This window comes from Podarcis tiliguerta, assembly GCF_965153285.1.
Source record: "Podarcis tiliguerta genome assembly, chromosome: 14".
NCBI lineage: Eukaryota > Metazoa > Chordata > Lepidosauria > Squamata > Lacertidae > Podarcis > Podarcis tiliguerta.
Genome location: NC_139547.1, coordinates 2,248,120 through 2,269,938, shown reverse-complemented (window position 1 = coordinate 2,269,938; position 21,819 = coordinate 2,248,120). Strand labels below are relative to the sequence as shown.

Sequence of the window (21,819 nt, the reverse complement as noted above, 5' to 3'; positions counted from 1 at the left end):
CTTGCACACTTCTAAGTCATGCAGTAACCCCACAACTTGCATGCACTGAACTTGTGCACATTTAGCTTTATGCACTTGGCAAACAAACAGACAAAGGGGGCAAAAAGGGGGCGGGCAGCTGGGAAAAAAAAATACTTTGTCAATCCTACCCGCCATTCAACCCAATGTATTTTGACTAGACACAATTTGGGCTGTAGGCATAATCCCTGGAAAGTAACCTCTGCATAAATTGCAGGGTTATGGCACTGCAACATATCTAGGAGCAAGTTCCCCCATCACATTCCGCCTTGACATTATAGACAAACACGTTGAACACACACAGTATGTTGGTTTGGACATAGCTTGGACATTACAAGGATGGGTTTATGTGAGACTTGAGCTTGCATGCTCCCCACTCCTCAAGTGCAGCTGCAAGGATGAAGTCAGAAACTCAAATATATGACCAAGTGACTTTAATTCAGTGCTACATTGGATACAACCCAAAACATACATATGTCAGGTGCATTTTACCTAAAATGCACATTTTGGAACTTGTGAATCCACACCTATATCACCAAAGTCAGAGAAGTATGAAAAATGGTCGCACTCTGATCTGCCTGTTAGTTTAGTTTGAACCAATTTGTCTAAAATCGGACGCTTGTGATTCCCCCTGCCTTGACCTTCCCGTCACTCTTCTGCCAGCATCATAGAGTTGGAAAGGAGCGCAAGGGTCCCTCGCCCAGCCCCCTGCAGGGCAGGAACAACGGCTAAAGCTTCCCCAGGAAACCTCTGTGTAAAAACCCCAAATGAAGGAGAGCCCATCATCTTCCAAGTTAGTTATTTTGCCTGCTAAGCTGGAAGTCAAGTTGTTTGACATTTTCTGAGTTTTCTGAGAGGATCTTCACTACTAGCAAAAAAGGAAAGGGCAAAGCCCAGTCTCCACTCCGAAATGTTCCTTTCTGAGTCCTCACTCCCACCACCAGAGAAAGCGGAAGGGGGGGGGGGTGTCTTCCCATGGGGTTTCCAGCTGTCCTCCTGGATCCTGAGAAAGAACTACTTTCCATTTTCCCTTCCTCCTCTTAAAAAACCAACAGATTGGCAGAATCTTTTTTTGCATGGGTAACGTGGAACTGAAAAAGGCACTGAAGAAAATGTGAATATTATGAAGGTGCTCACCTTTCTCTTTGTCTAAAGGAGGGAGGATACTGTTATCTCGGCAGACCTTGAAATAGATCTCTTGCTCTATCCCCTCTGGAATGGCTCCTTGTGGTATAATAATGCTAACGCCAGTCTCTATGGAGCTGAGCACGCCACCATTGCTGTTAAAAACGCCTCTTGCTGTGGCCACTACAGTGTGTCCATCCTCTTCATCGTCATCTTCCAAAGCAGAAGGACTAAAATCAGACATAGAGAATTATTTCTGCTGTCACGAAGGAGAGAGGTGATATTGCATTTGTAACTTCAGGGCTAGAGGAAACAATGGTGCTTCTTTAGAGCCTGCCCTGCCAGCCTGCCCATCTCCCCTTCTTCCAACCAGCTCATTCTAAGAGCAGCCATTATTAGGACGCATGAACCAGCTCCACCCTTTCCTCCTCCTCCATGAGGAAATGACTTTATTGATGAGCTGGTTAGAGCAAGCACAGGAACAAGCAGAAGAGTTTAGAATCATACTATGCAATATACTAAAAATGCTGGGGATTTTTTATTATTTAAATTTGTAAACTATAATGAGGGCGGGGGGAGAAGGGCAGAATTTGCATGCAAAAACAAAAAAGCACTAAAATAATATGTAACATTAAATCCAGCTGGAGAAGACAAAAGAATTGCAATATTTTCCATGTAAGTAGGCTAAGGAGTTCTCATAGAAACTTGCCAAATGAAAGAAGGAAGAGTTAGCATCCTTGTTTCCCTTGCTTGCCAATCACTAGTAATCCAAGAAAATATAAATAGCCTATGTCTGCCTAAATGTACTTTCAGACAATCCACACCTTGAATAAAGAGGAGGGCCCATATGGCCATAGGATTCTTCCTTTTTAAATAAAATTAAATCATGCCGCACTGCAAAAAATGGTATGTATGTCATCTAGCTACTTCCTCCAGAAAGTGGATCTTTTGCAGGTCTACTGCTTGAAAAGATTTCAAATGCAGATGCTGGGTGTGGGTGTGTCTTATTTATTTATATGTTTGTTTAAGAAAATGTATATACCACTTGATTGTAAAGGGGGGGGGGAACACCTCAAAGCAGTTTTCAAAAAAAAAACAATAAGATAATCAAAACCCAGCTGCTTAAAAGATTAAAAAATGAAATCAACCATAAGCTAAAAAGAGATTGAAACACATGTCAGCATCCTACATATCTGGGCAGGCTTGCCTAGAGAAAAATGGTTTCAGCAGGTGCCAAAAAGAATACAATGCAGTCGTCCGCCTGAGGTCAGCAGGCAGGGAGTTCCGCAGTGTGGGTGCTGCCACACTCCAAGATTGACTTCTAGAAATGTGGAACAAGTATTATGTGGCAACTGCAGCAGGGACAGTTCTGCAGGTCGAATAGAACTGTAGAGATGGAAGGGACGCCAAGAGTCGTCTCGCCCCGCCCCTTGCAATGCAGGAATCTCAGCTGAAGCTTCCCTGACAGAGGGCCATCCAAACACATTGTGTAAGGAGATCTCACAGGTAAGACTCAATGTGTGTGGTCTACAAAGGGGCTATCCTCCCTCCCCAAGGGTTGTGAAGTTTTAGGAAAGCTTAATTTACCACTGGCAAAGTGCAGCGATTCTCTCAGCTGTCAAATTTACCCAAGCTTCACTGTTTTAAGTGGAGGCATTGAGGCAAACCCTTTTGCAAAGCAAACCCAGTCCCATGGAGAATACGAGGACTTACCTGACGGGAATGGCTTTAGGCACAGCGTTGATGTTATTTGGTTGATATTTGAGTTTGTCGGCCTGGACAGAGAACGTCTCCATTGTGTTGTCAAACTCGGACTGGGGTTGAGCCGAGCTGTGTGCTTTTAAAACTGGCTGGGGAGAATTTTGAGATTTGGATGGCAACTCCAGCTTATGCAGATTCTCGTCTGGCAGGAGGTTATGGTTAAACTTTGGGCTTTCAAACTTGCGTTCAAATGGCCGGGCAGCACTTGTGTAAGGTTTTGTTGTGAAGCGATTATAAGCAGGGGTGACCGTCTTTGGGATCTGCTCTGTCCCGTTCACTGGGCCTTTGTCAGGGAAACTTTTCTGAGGGTAGTAAGTGGACTGCACGGTGTCTTCTCGGCTGGCAGACCGGAAAGCAGCTGGCTTGTTCTGAGGCGGAGGCGGCTCGGGCTTGGGCAGGGTGGAATTCTGAAAGTCTGACACAGAGTTGACTGCAACAAAACATGTTAAAAGAGTTAAATACATGGCATGCCTAGGTAACATTTTTAGGTTTGCAAATTATTTCACAGACACGGCTGCATTCTGTGAGTGTACAAAGAAGAAAAAGCAGCTGTTACTGGGTGGTAGCATAGCAATTCATTTAAGAATCTCAGCTTTCATCTAAAAAGAGGTCTTTAGTCCTTATGCACTCAAAAGCATATGAATAGTTCCTGCTCAGTTCTCTGAAGTTAGAAGCATGGTTGACTGCAGATGTCTAGTAGTCAGGAGCAAGGCTTCAGTTCTTCACCTATGCCTGACAGCAACCCCCGCCCCAAATGACTGACTGCCCCAAATAAACCATGAGTAGTAAAAATTGTAAAATTATTCCACAAGAGGCATTATGTCAGTCGGCATAGTTTTCATTGCCCAGGGAAAGAATTTAAAATACTTATGAGAGGAATTCTTCTTACTATCCACAAGTTTGGAGTGCTGTGCATTTATTCAGCCTTTGTTTAGTCTTATATATTTGAAAAGGGAAACTATTAAACATTTTCTTTTTTAAGTGTCTAGTAGTCAGTAAAGATTCATTAACACAACTTCCATACAGTAATGCAACCCAAAAGAAACAGCAAACATGAGAAATGCACTGGCAACATCCAGCATCTTGCAATGGACACCCACTCCAAATCTGCTTGGGGCAGGATCCCTTGATTGTCTACAGTTGATCTGGAGGATACGTGGGGAGCTGCAGAAGACATGCTGTTGCCCTGGCAGATCTGTTCTTCTGAAGAGCAGCCACCGTTGGATGTCACCCCATAAAACCAGCCGTGAGAAGAGGAAACTCAGATCAAATCAGAACAAGGCCATTCGTAGCCAGCTAAATCTCAAAGGCCATGTAGCCAGTTTAAATCACACATGGCCACATCATATTTTACCAGAGAGCCCCCCACCCCACCCTGTCGACTCAGAACACACTTGTGGCGCTTTTCCTAGTTGTGCTTTGTTTGTTGGGGTTTTCTTAAACTACGGCTGTTTAGTAGCAGTCGTATGACCTGAATTATTGTTCCCTTCGTAAACTAAGTTTCCCCAAACCTTTCAATAAATCAAGCCTTGAGGCTCCTCTCCTACCTTCCGCAAGTGTGGACTTGGGCTGCAGAGACACAATGGGGTTATTCACAGGCTGCGGCTGGGTGTACTGCCCGGGGGGTGCAGGGGGAGGGGCTGTCACTTGAGGAACTGGCTCATAGCGCTTTTCGCCAACAGCCCTGTCCAGAGGCTCCACGTCTACTGGCTTCCCCCTGTTGGGATGAAAAGAGAAATAAGTCAGCTGCAGGGTGCTCTGTTGCTGCTTTGCCTTCCAAATGATCTTTGTGGATATTCCTTACAGAGACTTTTGAGAACAGTTTTTCTGGGTGAATTTCTATGGGAAGGCTGGGGTGCTGACCTGTGTCCCTCCACGTGATGCTGGACTACCCCAGTTAGCACAGCCAATTGTGAAATTGGGTGGGTGGGCATTCTAGTCCAGCAACATCTGGAGGACCACAGGCTTCCCATTGCTGCCTTAAAGCAAAGCAATCAGTCGACCATAATCCTGAATTCCTTCTGTTCTTCCAAGACAGAGCTAAAACCACTAGGAAGAGGTTACTCTTCTCTTCTTTGTCCATCTGTTCAGGTACAGGTCTGCTGAATGTCTAAGTGATGACAGAAGAAAAGATTTGCTCTTTCCTCCAAAGGTGACAGAGAGAAGCAACACAAGTCATGTAAGATGAAAAAGGGTCATGTCAGATGAATCTCTCTTTTTCTTATGGAAGCTTGGATGATCAGGGGAATGTTGTGGGCAGTGTATTTTGATTTCAGTAAGACTTTTGACAAAGTCCTCCATAATATTCTTGCAGGTTGAATGAGGTGATTGTTAGGTAGATTTGCAGCTAGTTGGCGGACCGAACCCAAAGAAGTTCCTCGTCATCTTGGGGGGGAAATGGGCCACAAACTAAGCATGAGTCAACATTGTGATGCAGCATCCAAAAAAGCTAATGCTACTCTAGGCTGCATCCACGGAAGCCTAGTGTCCAGATCAAGGGAAGTAATAGAACCATTCTATTCTGCCCTGGTCAGACCACACCTGGAGTACTGTGTCCAGTTCAGGGAACCACAAGTTACAAGAACGTTTCTGGGTTTCAAGTTTCAAGAAAGGAGATTCCAACTAAGCATAGGAAGAACTTTCTGACAGTAAAAGCAGTTTGATGGTGGAACCCTAATCCTTGGGAGGTGGTGCACTCTCCTTCACTGGATGCTTTAGTTGAGAATCCTGCATTGCAGGAATGTGGACTAGATGACCCTTGGGATCCCTTCCAACTGTACAATTCAATGATATTCTGTTGCACCTCTTGCTACAGCCGACAAGTGCATGAAGCATCATCTAGAAGCATCATTGCCATTGCAGAAAAGACCAGGCCACTGTACTCAGTTCCCAATAACTTCCAGACTGAATTATTGCAATGTCTTCCATTGCAACGCAGCCCCTGAAGACAACTCAGAAACTTTAGTTGGCCCAAAATGCAGGGGTTCCATTTAGAGCTCATATAACCCATTTTAAAACAGCTGCACTGGTTTAGAGTTCATTTCTGGGCCCAAATCAAGACACTCGCATTAGTGTTTAAAGCTCTAAATGACTCAGGGCTCAAATATCTGAAAGACCTCCTCCTCCCCTACAGAACTTCCTGGGTTCAGGAATCAGCAAAGTGGCTCTCTTGGTCATTCCTCTGTTCTCAGAGGTGTGGGGGTGGGGGTGGGGTGGCCTGGGAGAGAGCATGTGGCCCCTAACTTGTGGAATTCCCTCCCCACAGAGGCTTGTCAGGCACTTCATTTCATTTCTGGTGGGTGCTGTGAAGACATACCTCTTTATCCTGCCTTTTAACACTTGAGGTGTATATTTTTTGGAGTATATTTTTAGAACCAACCTTATTTCTGTGCCTGAGAGTTGTTTTAATTCTTTTTTAAAAAAAAATATTGTTTTTTAATGTTGTGACTTGCCCTGGAACCTTAGGGTGAAGGGTTGGCAATCAATCAATCAATCAATCAATCAATCAATGCCCAGGAGAACAGTTCTCAGGATGGGACCAGACTAACTGGGGGGCAAACTGCACAAATCTCGGAGGCTGTGTTAAGTAAGCTATCCTGCAACTATGGAAGGAGATGTCTGCCTGCTCTTCTGTTAGTGGTTAACAAAAATGCGCCTATGTATCTTTGAGTGTAAGACTGAAGTTTGCCTTCAGCTTTAACCAAGACCAGCCCCATCACGCCAAAACAGCTCTATCCCAGCTACAAGCAGACCAGCATTAGAGAGATGCAATCTCTTCTCCTGAAGCTTTCTTTCTACAAGAAGAGGATCAAGTACATGGTTACCTCTAGCTAACAAGGCATGCTTTTAATATGGTGGAACATTTAAAGGCTGCCCCCCCCACCTGCGTCCTGCAGTGGCACCATGTATTCTACCACCATGTGCCATTGTACTTGTAGTTCTACAGTCAGTGAAACAGCTGGAAATGTAGCAGGAAATGAAGCAGGGGAAGATGGGCAACTCTTCAAGGCCAGCAGGAGTGGGGAATGGCAGCTGTGTCCCCGTCCCCCACGACCCACAACCATCCCTCTTTACCACCATAGTGACTTTGAGCTTGTCTGCAGTACTGTGCACAATGAGCATGATATTGCTTGTGGTTCTGCTCCCAGTGCAGCAGATGGCGCCATGACAGAAAAAGTGAAGCACGGAAGGTGAACTAGGAAGCAAGCAGCAGTGAGATCTGGGGGGGGGGGTGAGGGGAGGTGGAAGGCATACAAGCAAAGTGCAACCTGGACTCCAGGTTAAAACTGCAAAGTCACTTTCACCAACACTCTAAAGCCTTATGCAAATGCTAACTGATGATTTAGATCCAGTCTTTATTTGAACCTAGAACCCCCAAGAAAGGGGTGAGCCCATGTTTCAGGATGCAATGAACCTGACCCATTTTTGCATGATAGATGGAAAGACTTGGCCCACTTCATGTTGCCGTCTTCCATTTCTGAAAGAACCTCGTTTGAAAAGCAAAAAATAGCTGCCTTGTCATTTTGGCTTCTGACTTAGCTCTGTGGTTTATTTTTAATAGTGTGCACACACCCACACCTGTACACAGTGTTCACTTGAAAAGAAATGCCCATATAAGCATATTTATGTATGTCTATATCCCACATTTGCCCCCCCCCCCAGCCCTGCCAAGAGAGCAACTCCCCATCCCCTGGAAACCCTCCTCTCCGATGGGTTAACAAAGCTATACAGTATTTCTATTAGAATCTGCAGATATCAGAGGGGGAACCTTTGAAATGATAACGGAAGTGCAAAAGAGGGGAGGCTTACTTTGAAGGGTAGTTTGTGTAATTCAGCTGATTATGGAGATGGCCTGGTTTAGCAGGCTCAGCCAGGTGGCCAGCAGGGACCTGTGCAGCAGGCTTGTTTTCGTAACTCCGACGGTCGAAATAGGAGAGCTGCTTGCGGTAGTATTCCTCATCCTCCTCAGGGTCGTAGTGGTTTGCCCGAACGATGTCCTCGGGGGGCTTTGCTTGAGGTCTTTGTGGTTCAGGTGCCCTAAACAGAAATATTTTAAAAAGTAAATGCTTAAGAAAATTTTGTCACTCATTAAAAAGGAACAAGGTTCTAGAACGGTGATTCCCCAAGCAGGAAGTGGTATTATCTAAGGGGTGTCAAGAGGCAATGGTGGGGGCACTGGGAGGTGTAAATCATATTCAGACTTTGAGAAGCTGGTATCACTGGTTAAAGTTCATTCATGTTGTTGAATTAAGCTAAATAGTTTTTAATTGGATTTTGAACAAATGTGCAATTACTGTTTTGAATTTTATTGTGTTATTATATCCTTAGTGGATCAAGGCACAGGAGAGCAACAGGGGGAATAATGCTGAAGAGAGAGTTTGGGCAAGAAGACCACAGCCCTGTTTCACGCTGCTTTTTATAGAGAAGGCATTTGAGGATGAACTGTGGACGGTGGAAGGTGCCACTCAGGTTCTTGTGAAAGGACACAATCATCTTGTGGAGCAGTGTGAATAGTTCTTTACAGCTGATGAGGTCAAAGGCCTTTGTTAGGTCTATGAAGTCGAATGATGTCGATTGTTGACCCTGGAGGTCTAAAAATAAGCCTTGTCAGTGAGTGACTGTAATCTGCTGAGAATGACACGGGTGAAGGCTTTCCCTACAGTACTCAACAGGGAAATTCCACAGTAGTAGTTAAAGTCATGGCGGTCATCTTTGCTCTTGTAGAAGGTCACAATGCCGGAGTCATGTATGCCTTGTGGCATGGCTCCTGCTTCCCAACACAGCAAGAGGAGGCCGTGGAGGTGTGTCATGAGGGAGGAATCGAGGCCAATTTTCAGAGCTTCTGTTGAGATTCCATTCTGTCCTGGGGATTTACCACACAGCTTGGAGCTGATGGTGTTCTTCAGCTCGTCATGGCAGGGAGGGACATCCAACTCTTCCAAGGCAGGCAGTTTGGGCTCTGTCAACTGCTGGGTCAGCAACCAAGTTTTCCCATGTGTACAGTTCTTGACAGTGCTCAGCCCAAGCGGACGCCTTCATCTACCCCACCTGCAGTAAACATGTCTCTCCCAGATCAGTCTCTCCATCCAGCCACAGCAGGCGCTGTAACTCTCCAATGGCTTGACTTCCTATCTGAAGATGCACTCCACCATGGTCTCCCAAGACCATGCCATCCAAGTGGTTTATGCAAACCACTATTCTGAACGATACTTTTTATGGGGGGGGGGGGTGCACTGGGGATGAGTTCATGGCACCAAGGTGACAGTGGCCTGAAAGGGTTTGGGAAACACTGGTGTAAACTGAGCTGCTACTAACAGATGTGGATTCTACACAAAGTTAAAAATTGGGCTGTCACCTAATTGAAGAAGCCTCAGTTGAAGTGTACTTAAGCCAATGAACAGACTGATTAAATCTGCACACATCTTCATGAGAGGTGGCACAAAGGCTCTAAAGAGGGGAGGGGCATTTGAACTGAGCCCAGGAGAGACAATGATACAGTTTGGCTCCCTGGCAATGCCCAGGTAGACTGGAGGAGAGTGGGGAAGGAAAACAGGGGTGGGTGTGTGCAGGCAGGGAAGGTCTGCTTCCACTTTATAAGCACTAGAAAACGCTAGAGGATGTAGTGTGTGTGAGAGAGACTGGGGGGGGGGGAGGGAGAGAGAGATGGAATGACTTACAGGACAGCAGAAGATTGAAGTTATGTAGCAGCTGGAGAAGAAAGACGACTCCGGGAACAGCTAGCTGGTTTGCAGGGCTGGGCAGTCCCCAACCCTCCCTTATGATGAACTGGAGCTCTGAGGTCCAAGGGCAGAGAGACCAGGAGCAGCCCCAAGCCCCACCCTCTGACCTGAGGGGGAGCTCAGAAAACCCAGAATAGTCATGGTCTTGTGCAGAATCCCACAGCATATTTTCTTCTTTTTTAGATGACACACACATCATTTATTAATTTATTTTATATCATTTTCTACACCACTCAATGCCCAGAAAGGCTTCTAAGGCGTTTGTGGGCTTGTGAGAACAGCCCTTCATTTTAAAGCTGCATCTCTGTGCTTACCTGTAAGCTGGCTTGTCATGCTCATATTGATTTTGAGAGACTGGTTTCGGACCACTCATTGGGGCGATATTAGGTTTAGGTGCAAGCTCTGGAGGTTGCTGAAAAGCACACACACATAAAGATCAAATTAGAACAACTGGAAAAAAAGATAAAATGCTAACACTCTAGTACTATCATATACGAAAGGCATCCTCAGGATAGATTCATATAAAAAGGAGCTTGACACAGCTAAAGTTTAACCATTTTAAGGTACTAATGCTTAGTTCAGTCCATTTCCATTCCATGCTTGTTTCATACACTTGAGTCTGTTCCTGCATTCTGTGGCAATTTTTCAAACACACACACACACACACACACACACACACACACTTAAATTGTACACATTTTGTACTTTTCTCAGAAAACACACATTTTCATGCATTTCCTCATTTTTTAATTCAGAGATGTGTGCAGGCTGATTATTAACTGTGTTCTGATTCGCATAGAAGCCTGGAAACTGATAGTTGGGTCAGTTTGCTTTAAAATGCAAATTCTGGATTCAGGGGGAATGATTTCAGCACTGAAGAATGTAAGAATGGGCTGCTGGATCAGGCCAATGGAGGCCCATCTGCTCCAGCATCCTGTTCTCACAATGGCCAGCCAGGTGCCTGTGGGGAACCTGCAGACAGGACCTGAGTGCGAAAGCACTCCCCGCGGGCTCCTGCCGTTTCCAACAACCGGCATTCAGAAGCATTGGTGCCTCCAGCTGTGGCCGCAGGGCAGTTTTATTTTCAGTTCCTTTCCTCATGATCTCCAGCATGGAAATTGCATTTGTCATCACTGCCACACATTAGACCTCTGTAATTCTCACAAGAATTCTGTAAATTAGGCCAAAGTTATTGCTCTGGGAACTTTTGTGGTAGCAGCACAGCGTTGACATTCTTCAAATAGGTTTAAAAAAGTCATTAAAGCTGAAAACAGATTATTGATCCCATTTCTAGATCACACACTACAGTGGCCTTGTTTGTTTATCACAGAAAACTATCGCTGATGATCAACCGTGAACACACCTAAGAAGGCAGCTTCCGATACACAGCTGCTGGTCCAGCACGAAAGGAATGTGTGCCAGCAGGTGGAATTGCCAGTGGGCCCCTTGCTGGGCTGTGGGCCCTCAGCAGATTCCCAACCACACCAGCTGCTGATGCCAGCCTATACTCCTGCTAAAAGCATCAGGTAGCAGGTGACAGCAAAGACTTCTCTCTGAGAACTAGACAGTCAACGCCACCCACAATAGACAAGTGATAGGCTAGAATGATGGACCATTCTCACTTGGTAAAAGCATCATGGCAGCAACACCATTCATTTCCTGGTATCCATCAGTTCCTAAAGGTTAGGTGTGGCTAAAATGCTTCAAAGTGAGTGTGCAGTCTATTAAAGTAACCCCACAATGTCCTAACTGTGGACAACAACCATTCAGTGTCCCAGGAAAAGGGTAATACCAGGTCCCAGAAGGCCCCAAGACTGTGAAATTGACAGATCTGGAGAAGGAGGAATCCTTCATCCATGAGGTAAGTGCCCCATCTCGATTAAAGATTCAGCTCATGCCAAGTAAGTCTTGTGCAAGGACCACAGACGATTGACAACAGTTGCTAAAACAAGCCCACTGAGCATTTACCTTGACTACTGGAACATCATTGGAGTCCTTAATTTTTTCCAGTGATGACGATCTTTTGTTTTCAAACATTTTAACCCTTGTCAGCACTGATTGCGGCTTCATGGCTGGGTCATCTTCTTCCTCAGCTGGTTCGGTAGGCAGTGGTTTACTGTTGGCAGGCAGAACTTCTGGTTTACTTTGCAATGGGAGGGGAGGGTGTGCACCTGCAGTGCTGTGAGGAGGCTCGTACTGTCCCACTTTTGCGCTGAACCCTTGCGGGGGGCCTTGCTCAAAGCCTCTGGGCTGGGGCTCAAAGTAATGCTTGGGCTCAGGGGATCTGGGCACTGCTGGGGGGAAGGCTTGAGTCTCTGTTTTGTATCTTCCGTGAACCTCATACGCAGCAGTGGGTTGCTCTTCATACCTCAGCTGAGTGGCGTTGAAGTTTTTGGCTGCGTGCTCGTAGCGGGGCCTGCTGTCGTAAGCCAGGGGAGGCGGCTCTTCAAAGCGAGGTTGTGCTGGAAAGTAGCAGCTGTGTTCTGTGCTCTCTTCTATGTTCTGCCGGGGATCAAACTCTCTGGGAGGTTGGTTGCTGTAAGGTGGCCGGGGCTGATAGGGCTGGTTCTCATCGTAATAGGTCCAATGGTCATCATAGGGAGGGACACGCTCCTCGTAATGAAGACGAGGGTCGTAGCCACGGGGAAACTGGTCCACGTAGTTTGAGGAGTCATACCTGTAGGCCAGTGACTCATAATCTCTGCTAGCTTGCTTCTCTGTGTACTGGGCCTGAGGGTCATAGGTCAGATTGGAGTCCTTCTCCTGCCTCTGGGCTGGCTGCTTCAAGACATAGTTCGGCCGAGGGGCTTCCTCATTGCTGAATGGGTCCTTCCTGTACATCTGTAGAAAGAGAGTGGTTTGCTTCAGGTGCACGAGCAACTGAGACCATGAAGACTAACAAGTCGAAGGAAACCTACAACCACAGCTTACCCATTCTAACTAGTACCCTAATCGTAACTGATTAACTGCACGAGCTTTAATTAATGGATTAAGTAAAAAAAAAGGACACTTCATTTTTAGAGGCAGCAAACATCTGGGCTGCAACATGCATAACCTTGGAAGAGGCAATTCCCCTTCACTTTTTCCATACAGAGGAGGAATTGAATTTTAAGAAGCCGCTTGCAAGTTGTGGCTTTGGTAAGTACATGTAAAAATCTGCCTAAGTATTTGCAAAAATAAGTAAAAGGAAGTTGCCTGATTTAATCAGCAGCATTAGCTTAGCTGCCCAAAGACTATTTGATTAATCTAGCCCAGGGGTGGGGAACCTCAGCCTCGGGGCTGAAGGTGGTCCTCCAAGTTGCTCTATCTGGCCCTTGGGAGTCTGCCCAGGTCACACACCTCACCATCCCTGCGCCCTTTTGCCTGGCTGCAATGTAGCCTTTGACTGTGAGGAGGCCTCTGGCCTGCCTGGACGGAGGTGGACAGGTGTAAACTTGACATTCGGGTGTGGCTCGAAAGTGTCACCTGTTGCCCTGCCCACTTTTACCTCTGGCTCTGCCCCCCCCCCCCCGGATGCTGCCCCTGGGGGATAATGGTTCTCCTACCCTCTCAGTCTGGACGGGGTCAGGAGTCCAAATGCTGTCCAGCCCAAACCTTGGCACCCCAATTTAATGCGCTCATTAATGCTGCTGGAGCTTCCCCCTGCAAAGCTTCCCCCAACTTTTTGTTTTAATTCATTTGACTTTGGGCCTTGGTTCAACTTCCTGCCCAACATCTGGGTGCCACAGTTCACCATTCCCATCTCAGGGTCCACACTTATGATGAGACTTTATTCTTGAATTACTCATTTTGGCAACTGTTTGAGGATCTTTGGCTTATCCTGACATATCCAGCCAATAAAAATGCAAAAAACCGAACAGTTTCCATTTAGTATACAGGAAGGCCATAAAGAACAAAACACAGGTAGATTTGGAAGACAGAATCATGTTTCTCTGAAACTAATGCAATGAACAAGAGAAGGTTTAAGCCACACACAAATGAAGTAAAAGTAAGCTTTGGAATGAAGTGGGCTTGCGACATCTTCTGATTTATGCATTCATTTTCCAGCGGAAATGAGAAAGGCAACTTGAACTCATGCAACAAAGCAAAACCAAGAGTTAGAGTTTTATTTTTATTGAAAAGAAGCAGCAGAGAAGCTCTTTTTCAGGCTGCACAAATGCTCAGTGGGAGGGAAATCACAAAGGGGCACCTTTAGTAAGGGTGGGGGAGGGGCAAAGCAAGAATGATCATGTGCAGAGTGAATCCGTGCAACATGACAGCACAGGCAGGAGGTACCTTTGTTGGATCTATATGCGGCGATAAGGACGGCGGCTCCTGTTCTCTGAGCATTATGTGAGGTGCCTCAGTGCCAGGTGTTCTGAGGGGGCCAGCTTGTGGTTGGTAAGAGTTGTAAGAAGCCAGGCCAGGCTCCTCCAGCCTGACATTAGTGAGACTTATACTGGGGTTAACAGCAGAAGTTGATGAGGCTGAAGGGTTTGTTTCTGGCGACGGGGAAAGGTAGGGGGCTGCAGGTGAGGCTTCTGCTTTCTGTGAAGTGTTTAAAATATAGTTTTTGGTAAAGTGGACATATTTTCCATTCAAAAATCATATTAGCCACAACCACCCAACATATTTAATTGCACAAAATCAAGTTGTACACCAGGACTGAACTGTTCTTCAGTACGACCTTAGGGTCCTCAATGTTGCTGAACTCCAGCTCCCATCAGCCCAAGCCAGTCAATGGCTAGGGGATGTGCTGGGTGTAATCCAACTACATCTGGAAAAACATTTTGGGGACAGCTGCTTCCATAAAGCTAAACCTCCTCTTTGGAGTACACGACTATACCAAAGTTTATATAACCCACATCCTATTTAGCTAGCCAGAGAGAAAAACAGGGCATCTTGTAAAATTAACAGCAGATTGACAAAAGGCGACAGCATTGGCTCAAAATTTTAGGGGTCCTTGGGTAAGATGTTATCAGTGGCACCTCTCTCCAAGTGTGCTCACCTCCTTGTTGCCATCATCACAATGGGAACCACTGTCCCCCTTGCCATTGTTACATTTGCTTACTTCCTCTGGACCCAATCCATGCCACACCCCAGAAGGTGAAAGCAAGACAAGGAGAAGAAGCTGCGGTTCCTTGTTACTCTCATCACTGTTCAAGTCAAGGCTGGGGAATTTGTGCTACAACCAGATCTGTAGTTCCACAACTCCTATCCGTCCCCAGCACTTGCCAAGCTGACTGGACCTGATGGGAGGCTCAGTCCAACCATGTCCAAAGGGCCACTTCAGTGGCCTCCACCTGCAAGTGCATGGCATCTGCGTCCCACCACCTCTCTGGAGTCCGACCACATTGGGAGGGCGCCATGTTGTCTACTCCTTTGAATCATTCTAGAGGCCTCTAGCTAAGAGATAAAATTCATTTGGAATTCATGTAAGGCTAAAGTGGATTCATTTTTAGATTGCTCATGCCCAACTCTTGAACAGGCACCATGGTTATTTTTAAACTGAATTTCCATCTTTTTCCAAATAATTTCCTTTTTGATGGGGAGAGGTGGGAAACAATCTCATGTTCTTCTAAAAGTGCTGATCATTTTATTACTATTCTTTATCTTTTCTTTTAAAAATTATTCTCCAATAAACCAACCAACCAACCTGAAACAACAGGAACCCACTCTCAGAGACATGAACCTTGCAATATCATACTTCCCATCCTGTGGTGAAATTGTGTGCACTATACAGTCATACCAGCCAAATAATTCTATAATGTTTCCCTGCAGTACCAGTTACTGAAAAGGTGTATCATTTTCATTTCCTTTGCTATTTTTATTTTTGGGGTTAGCGTCTCTGCTAATACTAGTTGCCAGACTTTCTTGTACCATGAAGCCAGCATGGGAGTCATATTCTTTAAAAGTGCTGATCCTTTTATTTATTTCTTTTTTTAAAAGGCAACTGAAGAGCATGTGCCCCCCCCAACAACGGAAATGCCAACTATGTGAATCCAGTGTTCAAATGGTAGAGACCCACAGGGCTTGCAAAACGAAATGATAGCTATCCAATGCACCATTTAGAAGGCAATGCTCCTAAACACTCAATGCACACAAACAAACAAACAAACAAACAAACAAACAAATGGACTGAGAAGGAGAAGTAAGTGGCTAAGGTAGAGTAAAAACCAAAAAGCTATGAAGACCAAGTGGGACCACATTTTACGCATCCAAGGGAGAAAATTGCTGGGCTTTGTATGTAATGTTATTGCTTAAAACCTGCAGGCAAGTATTTCTTCCTTACCGGTTGAGCAGCACTTGTTTTAAACCCAGGAGACTCTATCCGGTGGTTTGGTTGAGGTTGAGCTTGAGCGGCAGCATAAGGAACGTATGCCTGGCTATCATGATGCACCCCTGATGTATCTTCTCTTACGGGTTCAGAGGACCGCGTAATGGCTGATTCAGGAGGAGTCCCGACATCGTCGTTGAGTGTCTCGTCTAGCTCCTGGTCCGTGTAGGCCCCGCCTTCTGTGTCTGTGTCCTCGTAGTCAGAGGTGTGTCTGCTGTCTGTGCTGTACATGGAGTACTCGCTGCCTGGAGCCGACAGGTAGGACAGGCGATCGTCGTGGAGGTCGAGGTCGTCGCTAGTAGCACCATCTGCCTGTGTCAAACACATGAGGGTTGGGTGTTTACATGGCCGGGGGGGGGGGGGGGAGGAAGAGTTGCTGTTCTAAATTCTAACACCATGTCTTTCTGTGCAGAATGAAGATTAACTCGCCTGCACCTGAATCTTAGAGAAAGAGATTTCAAAGGTTACAGACCACTAGGAGGGACCTCAGCTCAGCGGTACAGTGCACAGGCTTCACATGCAAAAGGCCTTGGGCTCGATCCCTGGTGCCTCCAAGAAGGGCTGGGAAAACCTGCCTGAATCCCTGGAGAGCTGCCGATGTCAGTCAGTGATGACCGTGCTGAGCAAGGAGGAGGAGTGGCTTGAGGCAGTCCCTATGATCCTACCAGGAGGTGTAGCCTTATGGTTTGTTTTTTTATGAACATATTTCCATGATCTAAAATGTCAGCTGACAGGATTTGGGCCACAGATAAGGAAAGGTAATGGGGGGGGGGGGCTAATGACACCTCACACCTCCTCCTCCTCCATCCTGTACACTGGTGCAGTGAAGGCAGAGCAAGGAGGTGAGTTTCCCCTAACCCAGATTCCTAGAATCTCCTCAGCCAGTTGCCAAGTATCAGCTGCCACCATGGAAAGCAACCGAGAACCCACATTCGCTGTCCTGGTGGTTACAGTCACCGACTCTTAAGTCTCATCTTGGCTTTCCTGTGTCCCACCCTCCACCTCACCTCTCCTGCTCAAGGTGTCACGTGCCGGGGATGGGATCCTGGCCAGTTGTAATTAATGAGCCATTGTTCTGGGCAAGACTTAAGCATGCGTAATCTAATTAAAGCTTATTCTTCTCTTTTCTTCCTTTCCTTTGCTCTGAACAACAAAAGATGCAAGCGTCATCCATCACCCTGTACATAACAAGGCTGGTTCTCAATGCTAATTCTCAGCACCTTTCCTTGTAAAGCTCAGAGTTCAAAAAAACTTAGAATGTTAAGGATTACGTGTTGCTCAAGTTTACTTTGTTTGTGTCCCTTATTTTGCAGGGTCAACACACTGTCTGAACTCAAAACCCCCAAAGTAGTCCTAACACAGGGAATGAAATTAAAAGTAAACCAATACTGGAATGACAAATCACCCCAGATACACTCGAAGCAATTGGATTGCAAATTAGCTATTACTTCTCATGACAGATCTTTGAATTGCAATGAATTGCTGCCCTGAAAATGTCAGTTCAATATATATTAACAGTCACCCAAAAAAAGAAAAAAAGAAAAGAAAAGAAAATAAGAAAGCCTTACATAATACACAGAAACTAGTGAAATGTCTGTCAGCACTAGAAAGGCACTGGGTAAGCATGTAGGCAGTTTAGGGATTCTATGCTGCAGTGGATGCTATGCCATACTAGGACAAACATTTGGGGTAGAAAAGGGTTTGTACAGAGTAAGGAGCTGCAAGGGGATCAATGGAGATGAGCACAGACACATTCTGCACTCTCCCAGGGGTCCCCTTCACAGAGGCGATCCCTTGCCCCTCAATTATTTACTCTTGCCTCTCTGAGAAGGCATAATTCAACCACTTGCAAAAGCTGAATTGTAGGAATCTGCAAAAATCATTTGCTTCTTTTTCTAAGGTTCGGAGGAAGTGCCAGTCCTTAGGTAGCCAAAATGGCGCTGTCCACACACAAGAGAGGCACCAACAGGCGTGAATAATTTCCTCTTTCAACAAGCCTTCTAAGTGGATAATGTTATTCAGGTTTATATGCATGTTATATGCATTGGATTTGAAACTGATTTTATGCATGAAATTATTGTTGGGTTTAAAAAATTGTTTTATATGAAGTTTTTTGTATTTAGATTGCTTCTGTATCTGCAATTGCTTTAATACATGTTTTATTACACTATAAATTGCTTTGAGATGCCTCACTAGAAGAAATTGATGAATCCATGCCGAAGATGTAGCTGAGAATAAGATACTGCCCATATTATTCCAATACAAACCTTCCCATAACTTATTCAAAATTATCAACCCCAAATGAAAAGGCAGACAGGTCCATTTAAATGTCACCACTACACCGCAACAGCTTAGAAAACAAAAATAAAAATAGATTCCATACCTTTCCTTCTGAAACCCACACCAGCTGATTCTGCTGCTGCTGAATCGCCTCCTTAAGAGCTCCATACCAGCCATCGTTCATCGAATTCAAGTTAATAGTAGCTAAAAATAAGAATACAGAGTTTGAATGAGGTTTTGTCAAAACAACACCAAAACTATGGAAAATGGCACTGTGTCTGGGGCAGTGATGTCTTTGAATACCAGCTGCTGGGAATTGCAGGTGGGCCGAGTGCTTTTGTGCTCAAGTCCAGCTTGCAGGCTTCCTATGGGCATCTAGTTGGCCACTGTAAGAGGATGGTGCTGGACTAGACAGGCCACTGGCATGCAGAACCTGAAGACACGAGCACTTTCCTCTCCTGTGGCTTCCAACAACTTGTACAGTGGAACTTTGGGTTGCGGATGTAATCCGTGCCAGAGGCACGTCCGCAACCCGCTGTGTTCGTAACCTGCAGCGCTGCGTCTGCACACACGTGTGATGCGAATTAGCGCTTCTGCGCATGCGGCGAAGCCTGGATGTAACCCTTTCCGGTACTTCCGGGTTTCCCGTGGTCTGCAACCTAAAAACTTGTAACCCGAAGCGTTTGTAACCCGAGGTACCACTGTATACAGAAGCATTACAGCCTCCGGCTGTCGGGACAGAATACAGCCATCATGGCTAGTAACCATTATCCTCCATGAATTTGTCCAAACCTCTATTAAATTCTGTTGTAAGCACATAGTGAAAGAAAAAACAATGCATTGTTTCATTCATTCCCTCCCCATTCCCTCCCCAGCCTTCTTCTCCGCCCTGGTGCACTCACCTGTGAAGAGGTGGTGGTTGTTTTTCCGTAGCTTGTGGGCCCTCTCATATAACTTTCTGGCACTTTTCCGGGATTCTGGGCAGAGCCTCATCCTCATAGTTTTTACGCCCTGCTTTGAATCAGGGTTCAAGAACACCACAATGGGATACCACTGTGCATAATTCAGGCGGTCCACTGCATTTGGAGTGACATCTAATAAGGCATGCTTGTCCTGAGAAACAGAAAAGATTGAACAAAGCCGTCAGACAACCCAGGAAAACAAGGGCTCTTGACCTGTTCTCTAAAGCCTGCTAAAAGTGTGCATCCTTAGATTTCAAACTTGCCACCTTTAATCTAACTGATTCCACAAAAATCAATTATTTTAAATTATTTTCACATCTGCAGCTGTATTCAAGAGCAGAAAAATCAGAGGCAGGTAGAAGAGTCAATTACCAGGAAAGGGGAGGCAGGGGGAAGAGTGAAGCTGGACACCTTGAAGATTAATTCTGCAGTCAACAGAGAATACAAAGGCAGATATGGGAGGTCTGAAAATGTAAGGATTGTTGAGAAAGGTTGAACAGAACAATAAAACAGCAGAATGATTTTAAGCTTTGTGTCCATCTTCTTGTTTGAGCCTAACCATCATTATAGATCTTTAAAATTTAGAGCTCTCTAAGACAAACACTAAGATGCGGGTTACTTTTTTCCAAATTGCTGTGTGAAATTCAATTCTATCTGAAGCATAATTTATTAAGCAGGTCAAGGATTTAGTGTTGTAGGTCCTCAAAAATCTATACCACGCTTATCCTGCATATATAGCAAGTGGACAGAAGAGGGGTTTTCTTTAACATTTAGCACAAGTGGCAGTTTAGTTATTTCTGCAGAGAGGATTAGCTAGTCAATGAACATGCAAGCACACATGAGTAAAAAGCACTTTGGAAGTAGACCATTTGCTGAACCTGGAGTGTTACATACCACTGGCATTTTTCTTTTTTGAAATTTACGAAGAACTACATTTGAACCTCATATGAAGGTCAGAGAACACCAAAAAGGAAGCAAGCAAGCAAGCGGGGAGCTGAGGTGCCAAATCCAAAGCTCAGCCAGGGGTTGCTGTAGCAAACTGGGAGGTCCAGGGTGTGGAAAGGGGAGGCTGATGGGAACTGTGGTCCAACACACCAGGGGAGGGCACCAGGCTGGGGAAGGGGCAGGACAATTGCACAGGACCTGGCCATGCAATTCTTGCCAGGGTCTGGGGAGATGGGCACGTGGCAAGGATCTGTACAACGACCCCCACCACATGGTTGTGTGTGGCATTTCATCCTAGCATCATCATGGGTGAAACCACAGAAACACAGCTTTCACACTGCAGCAGCAATGTCTAAATTACACCTTGCCATGCCATGTCTTGCATTTCCCATACTTTCAGTAATTTGTGGCTAATGTGTTCCTTAAAATGGTTTTATCATCTTCTGTGTTCCTGCATGAAAGGCGCTACAATACCTGTTGACCCAACAAGAAACATACAAATGAGCATTTACTCACTTACTCTGTCAATTATTTGTTTGATTGTGTGCAGACGAATAATGCCCGAACTACGCTGGTCTGTACCAGCATCCCTTGGTTCACTTTCTGTTAAAGAGAAAACAGTTAATCAACAGCTGTGGGTCAGTTACATGTAACATTTTTACTGCCTGTAACAAGATTATGAAATTTCTACTTTGAAAACCTTCTATAAGCTTTCAAACATCATTTTTCAAAGTCACTTCTTTCATGGTAAGGGCAGAACAGTGTTGCTTATGCATTCTGGGGTGCTGAGCGCAGGGCTGGGCAATATCAGCTTTTCAACATCAGGGTGTATTGCCAGCCAAACATCATGGTTTGGCGATATACCGCAATGTTGAAAAAACAAGATTCAGTGGCCTCTGCCCGCGGGACACTGGGTAAAACTGCCCCAGCTCTCACCTCAAGAGCTGAGGCAGTTTCACTGAGGGTCATGGACTGGGACAATACAGCTTGTTTGTGTCGCTCAGCTGGGAGGAGGGAATGCCCGCCCCCCCCAGCTGAGACCGTCCTGGTGCTCTTGCTGCTCAGCAGGAGCACTGGGGCTGCTTTGGGCTGCTCAGCTGGGGGAGGGAACCCATGAACGGGTGCAGCACCGGGGCTCCTTTACCTGCTCACTGCAGGGAGCCGCAACCACACTCCCCTCAGCTGAGCAGTTTCACGGAGCCCCCACCACTCCGTGGGCTTTGACTGCTTGACTGAGGCAAGGGCAGCTGCACACTCCTCAATCGAGCAGTTTAAAGATGCAGAGGGAGGAACAAGCTCTATCGGCGCCTTACCAATACAGCTTTTTTCTCCCTCTGCGCAGTATGAGGGCAAAGTGGGATGTCAGCTTCTCTCAGTGATATATCGCTGGTGAAACCACCACTGCTCGAGTCCCTCTATTGACTCCCTCCTGCAGACTCTGCTAGTAGAGGGACTCAGGAGTGGGGGCGGTTTCACCAGCAATATAGCACTGAGAGAAGCCGACATCACGGTCTGTTCCTCATACCGGTCCTGGGCAATATGATGATATATCTCCCAGGCCTAGCTGAATGTGCAAGAAAACTATGGGAAACACACCAGCTTTACTTTGAACCACACAAATACACCACTCATCTTCTTGCAGAGACAGCTTGGGCTGCTGATTAACAGCTTG

General features: G+C 45.8%; 1 protein-coding gene across 15 annotated transcripts in view; it reads right to left on the bottom strand.

The window, feature by feature from the left end:
* Positions 1 to 21,819, bottom strand: part of TJP1 (tight junction protein 1) — a 333,309-nt gene that overhangs the window by 6,027 nt on the left and 305,463 nt on the right. For 10 of the 15 annotated variants that reach the window (XM_083412714.1, XM_083412721.1, XM_083412722.1 and 7 more), the window contains 11 exons: positions 20,668 to 20,750; positions 19,143 to 19,353; positions 18,344 to 18,444; positions 15,916 to 16,272; positions 13,920 to 14,171; positions 11,613 to 12,485; positions 9,959 to 10,056; positions 7,714 to 7,941; positions 4,452 to 4,621; positions 2,857 to 3,334; positions 1,156 to 1,373 (listed from right to left, as the gene is read on the bottom strand). In XM_083412714.1, coding sequence (XP_083268840.1) covers positions 1,156 to 1,373; positions 2,857 to 3,334; positions 4,452 to 4,621; positions 7,714 to 7,941; positions 9,959 to 10,056; positions 11,613 to 12,485; positions 13,920 to 14,171; positions 15,916 to 16,272; positions 18,344 to 18,444; positions 19,143 to 19,353; positions 20,668 to 20,750 — 3,069 coding nt within the window. The remainder of the gene's footprint in view (positions 1 to 1,155; positions 1,374 to 2,856; positions 3,335 to 4,451; positions 4,622 to 7,713; positions 7,942 to 9,958; positions 10,057 to 11,612; positions 12,486 to 13,919; positions 14,172 to 15,915; positions 16,273 to 18,343; positions 18,445 to 19,142; positions 19,354 to 20,667; positions 20,751 to 21,819) is intronic. The other 5 variants (XM_083412723.1, XM_083412724.1, XM_083412725.1 and 2 more) reach the window with 1 other exon arrangement.